This window comes from Malurus melanocephalus, unplaced genomic scaffold (genome assembly GCF_030028575.1).
Source record: "Malurus melanocephalus ecotype Western Australia unplaced genomic scaffold, MMel_1.1 scaffold_485, whole genome shotgun sequence".
NCBI lineage: Eukaryota > Metazoa > Chordata > Aves > Passeriformes > Maluridae > Malurus > Malurus melanocephalus.
In genome coordinates this window covers 510,270-515,577 of record NW_026623717.1, presented here as the reverse complement: position 1 = coordinate 515,577, position 5,308 = coordinate 510,270, and the positions used below count along the sequence as shown (strand labels likewise).

At 50.1% G+C, this 5,308-nt stretch overlaps 2 protein-coding genes across 2 annotated transcripts in view; one reads left to right on the top strand and one right to left on the bottom strand.

Annotated features, from left to right (window-relative positions):
• The window catches only part of LOC130582358 (insulin-like growth factor 2 mRNA-binding protein 2), a 13,075-nt gene extending 9,591 nt beyond the window's left edge, over window positions 1-3,484 (top strand). Inside the window, exons 12-16 of the mRNA XM_057381000.1 lie at window positions 13-129; window positions 356-430; window positions 627-758; window positions 986-1,099; window positions 1,929-3,484. Of these exons, the coding sequence (XP_057236983.1) occupies window positions 13-129; window positions 356-430; window positions 627-758; window positions 986-1,099; window positions 1,929-2,042 (552 nt within the window). The 3' untranslated portion in view covers window positions 2,043-3,484. The remainder of the gene's footprint in view (window positions 1-12; window positions 130-355; window positions 431-626; window positions 759-985; window positions 1,100-1,928) is intronic.
• A 681-nt stretch (window positions 3,485-4,165) lies between these two features.
• The window catches only part of LOC130582349 (sentrin-specific protease 2-like), a 9,414-nt gene continuing 8,271 nt past the window's right edge, over window positions 4,166-5,308 (bottom strand). The window contains exons 15-17 of the mRNA XM_057380990.1: window positions 5,210-5,294; window positions 4,873-4,968; window positions 4,166-4,374 (exon numbers count right to left, since the gene is read on the bottom strand). Of these exons, the coding sequence (XP_057236973.1) occupies window positions 4,297-4,374; window positions 4,873-4,968; window positions 5,210-5,294 (259 nt within the window). The 3' untranslated portion in view covers window positions 4,166-4,296. The remainder of the gene's footprint in view (window positions 4,375-4,872; window positions 4,969-5,209; window positions 5,295-5,308) is intronic.

Genomic DNA, 5,308 nt, shown 5'->3' with positions numbered 1-5,308 from the left:
TGCCCTCTCCAGCTGCCGGAGCAGGAGGTTGTGAACTTGTTCATCCCAACGCAGGCCGTGGGGGCCATCATTGGGAAGAAGGGGCAGCACATCAAGCAGCTGGCACGGTTTGCTGGTGCCTCCATCAAGGTGAACGGGACCGCAGGGCTGGCCCTGGCCTTTGTGCCTCAGTTTCCTCTTCCCTTTGCTGAGGGCAGAGAATGGAAGCCCTTGGCGGGTGGTTTTGCTCCCCAAATTAGTAGAATCTTGGTTCTACAGCATCCTGATTGTCAYCTTTGCTTGGGTAGGGGGTCACATGTGGGAGGCCTTGCCCAAGGAGGGGTCACACTCACACTCCCTCCCCTTTGCTCTGCAGATCGCCCCGGCAGAAGGTCCGGACGCCAGCGAGCGCATGGTCATCATCACGGGGCCACCTGAAGCTCAGTTCAAGGTGAGGTGGCCACAGGGTGGGAGTGTCCTGGGGAATGGCCAGGGCAAGGTGAGAGCACCCCTTTGGTGCCCACCATGCCAGGGGGGTTTCTCACTTCAGCACCACGGTGTTGGTGCTACCAGACACGTTATCACCCGCGGGAACAAAGGGCACTGCAGCCACCACCACCTTTATGTCCCTTTTGTCCCCTCTCCAGGCCCAGGGGCGAATATTTGGGAAGCTGAAAGAGGAAAACTTCTTCAACCCAAAAGAAGAAGTGAAGCTCGAAGCCCACATCAAGGTGCCTTCCTTCGCCGCCGGCCGCGTCATCGGCAAAGGTGGCAAAACGGTAGGTGGGGCTGGGGACTCCACCTGCCCCGGGCATGCAGAGCTGGACACCCCTGATCTCCCATCCTGGTGTCTTGGTACAGTCCCTGGGGGTGGCCCATCCCAAGGGGGACAGGCTGTGACCCACGGTGACCAGTGCCATGTGCTGGCTCCAAGCTGGGGTGGCACTGGCGCAGAAGGATTTTGGCTGCTCCACAGCAAATTCTGGATSTCTGTCTTTGGCTGCAGGTGAATGAACTGCAGAACTTAACGAGCGCAGAAGTCATTGTGCCGCGAGACCAAACCCCGGATGAGAACGAGGAGGTCRTCGTCAAAATCATTGGGCATTTCTTTGCCAGTCAGGTGAGGCTTGGCCAAGGCTCTGAGCGGTTTCTGTGCACCCAGGATGCACTAAAGGGGTTTTTGGCTGCATTAAAGATTGACTCAGTTTATCCCAAATCCATGTCTTGGGCACGGGATGGGAACTGGCTGCTGTATCCCACCTTGTTGCACGTACCAAGCTGGGTTCCTGACTGCTGGGAAATGGGGAAACCCCAAAAATGAGTCTCTTGAGTAATAGAAGAACAAGCCAAACTTTGCTGTAGCACATTTATCRCAGCATCACTGATGGCTGTGCTTGGCCTAGGGTTAAGAGCAGGAGGGTGGTGATGCTGTGGTGGCTGGGGGGACCCATCCTCTGGTGTCCTTGACCCTATTATGGTCCCATTATTGAAGGCTCTTACAAACCTCTGCCTAAATTAAGGTGCAAATGAGACCACGTGCCTGTCAATAGCGTGGGTTTTGATAGTAAATATGAGAGGGAGAGAGAGGAAAAGAGAGAAAGGGARAAGTAGAAAAAGAGGTGGGGGGGACAGAAAGAGAGTGACAGGGACAACAAAGAAAATATCACCATGGGAATAAAATATCACCATGGGAATAAAGAAAATACCACCATGGGTGGTCTGCAAAATCAGGGCCGAAATCCCAGTCAGGGATCTTCAGGGAGGCTTCTTTGCTTRTAGTTCCTTTACGCAGGTTTTGTTATAATGAGCAAAACTTCATATCAGTATCAATATTTTATATTGTTACATACAGATGGTTTTGATCAATATCAAAACTTGATATCAATAATTAATATACCAATATTTGAGGCGGGAACAGTTTCAGTCTCTGAAATTTCTTGCCCCCCCAGACTGCCCAGCGCAAGATCAGGGAAATCGTGCAGCAGGTGAAGCAGCAGGAGCACAAACACGCTCAGGGAGCCGCGGCCTCGCAGCAGCAGCAGCAGCAGCAGCACAGCAAGTGAGGCTCCCGCCAGCACCGCCCGACGAATGTAACCCCCGCCCGCCCCCGGACCCAGGGCAGGGAACAACCAAAGACCCCCCCCGAGCCCCACACAGGGGTGTGGGGGGCTCTCTCCAGCCCCCAGCTTCCGCCTTACTCCATCCCCCATCCCCCAGACTAACACAGGCAGAGAGAGAGGTGGTTTTTTAGTTTGGAATTCTCCCCAAACCTGCCCATCCTGCTCGGGAGGAGCTCACCGGGCCTGGGGGGGCCGCGGCGCTCGTTAATTTAGAATTAATATATCGTAACGAAACTAATGCTGATTTTTAAGTTTTGTAAGGTTTTATTTTTTAACTCATTTTTTAATTCTTTTTTTTKKGGKGGGGAGGGGGCTGTTTGTTTTTAGCAAAAGCAGGCTTTTCTAGAGGTTTAATGRCAGGAGCTGGTCCATTGGTTCTCTAATGCACCGTAGAGCAGAGCTGTAGGATCGTCAGCAGGGAAAAAAAAAATCCTAAACAAGTGTTAAACAGCAATTTCTGAAGGGCTTTGAGAAGAGCAGGGCCTGTAGGAGGCAAGATTCCTCTTGTAGGAATTGTTCCTCTCCTTCACTCACCCTTTCCTCTTTGTTTCACAGACTCCAAAAGTGGGGTTTGCAGCTGTTCTGTCCCCCCTTTCTGTCTGTCTGTCCTCTCTCTCCRTCACTGCCCGGCCCTGACATCCCCAAAAAATGATGGGCAGCTCCAGCCCTGCCCATTTTGGATTGGGATCTTCGGGAAAGGATCCCTGTTGCAGGGAGAGGAGGGGGAAAACGGATGAAAAAAATGGATTTTACAAGAGGTTGTGAGCTCAGGGCTGGAAAACCCAACCACCAAAATTGGCTTCAAATGAAAAATAACCCAAATAATCCCCCTGACACACACACACACACACACACAAAAACTACCTCAGGTTTTCGTACCTCAGCACCTTGCGCTTGTGTTGCCCTTTTAGAGATTTTTGTATGCCTTGTAAAACTGATAGTTGGAGCATTTTTTTATTTTTGTAATAAAAAAAAAACGAGTTGGAAAAATGATCTCGACCACATCAGCTGCGAGGTGGAAGAAGGAAACCATCCCCCRTGCCCCAGAGCTCTTCCACAGTCTCCTGCAAACCGAGAGCCAGTGGCTGTTCCTTCGGAGAAAGCTTGAGAAATGGTTAAAAAGGAAAAAAAAGGGAAAAATTTAAAAAGCCAGACACAAAAAAAAAAAAAAAAGTGTTTAAGCAAATCAAAGTGATGGATGGAAGCAGTGAAAGCCGACGGGCAAGAGCAGGGATGGGAGCGGAGGCGCTGCTGCCAGCGCCGCTCCTGTGGGCTGCAAATCCGTGTTTTCTCTACTGCAAAGTGTTCTGTGAAAACCAACCTGGACACCGACAAAAAAGAGAAATAAATCCAGCTAACCAGAGCCTGAGCCTGCTCTCTGTTGCTTTCTTTGGGCTGGGAGCTCCTCTGTGGTACCCAATTCCCYRCTGYCYGGGAGGGAAGGGCTGGGGATGGGGSATTTGGGAAGGGCTACAGGCACTTACCCAGGGATGTGGGAAGTGGTGTGATCATGAAACCCCCTCTCCCTGCCTGCACATCCCRGGCAATGCCAAAATGATGGAAGATCCAATGTGGAAAGGCCCCAAATGGGGCTGGGAGAGCCTTTGGGGGCAGTGCCACAGTGAGAGAATTCCTCTTTTATGAGCTGGGCTCTTCCCTCCAGCCACGGGAATGCTGCCACTGSAGAGTGGCTCTGGTGACACCTGGGACACTCAAAACTTCAGGAAATGGAAGGGAAGGACACCTAAAACATTCCCAGCTGCTGTTTGGATCTTCTGCATCCTCAGGGAAGATTAATTATCCCTCATTAATTATTTGTAAGGACAAACCRCAAGTGCCTTTGGAATCGTTTGTCCTTTGGAGAACCTGCCCCGAGGTTGTGGCAGACTGAGCCAATCCATGAAAGCAAAAGGAGATAAAGCCCCTCTGCAGCTCTGCCAGGATCATGTGGATCTTCAGGCCAGGAACAGCCCAGGGATGTCCCCAGAGCCACCAGGAGCAGGGACAGCCCCTGTTCCTTTTCAGATTGTGAGTGAGTTAAAAACCACACGCAGACAGCAAATTGCTTTTCAATTAAAAAATAAATTACTCTATTAACAAGTAAGGTTCCCTTACAATAAGGCTCTTACATAAGTTAATATTTATCTTAATCTAACAATAAGAAATAAATACTACTCTTTTAGAGAACAGTGTTTTCCTAACAGTGCATGTCTCCCAGCAGCTGCTGATGGATGATTTCCCACACCATCTTCCTGCGGAAATAAGGCATGTGTTCCTGGAAAGAAAAGGGAAAAATCCCATTACCTGGGAAGCCAGAGGAAAAGAGGCAGGAAATCCCCACTAACATCYAGRGAATTCTTRAATGGGARGTGGCAARAAATCCCCACTAMSATCCAGGGAATTCTTGAATGGGAAGTGGCTTTTGAGCACCTGCCACTTTGGTACAAGGTGGGTTCCACACAAGGGTGACACAGCCACCCAACAAAGCCACATTTCTTTATAGGGATGTTTATTAAAGATCACCACACTGGAAAATAACCAAATTCTGAGCAGGGCCAAGGGGGAAAYCTCTTCCTCCAAGGGATAGAAAAGCCAGATATCCCAAAMYASTGGCTGCAGCATGGGAATGAAATKRTCTTTAAGGTCCATTCCAACCAAAACCACTCCAGGATTCCAMGARTCTGTGATCTGGCCCAAGAAGCAAACCCTGAGCCCCTGCCCCTGACTCTGGCATCGCTTTGGGAAAGGCTGGAGGAGTTTCCAGTTCCCTCACCGGAGTGAAGATGATGGGTTTGTCTCTGGAGATGAAATCRGCAAATTTGCAAACAAAAACTCCACAGTCACTTCCATTACTCTGTTGAGGGATTTCCTGAGGAACACAAAAATGAGAGAATTTTTATCTGCCTTAAAAGAGCAGCAATCTGCTCGCAGCACACATTACCCACACCAACTCCTGGAAATCAACTTCCATAATCCATTTACTGCTCCCAAACCCAAGGAACATCCCAGCTCCCTGCACACCATCCCCTCCTCTGCTTCCCTGGGAAGTGCTGAACCTTCCATGATGAGGARTTCTGGCTCCCATCCCAAATCCAGGCACTGCTCCCTACCTCTGTGCCCATGCTGTGAAGGGTCCACTCCGAAGCAGTCAATTCAATGTTTCTTTTTTCCTTGCTTTCCTCTTCCAGGTATTTTCTGTTGGAAACAAC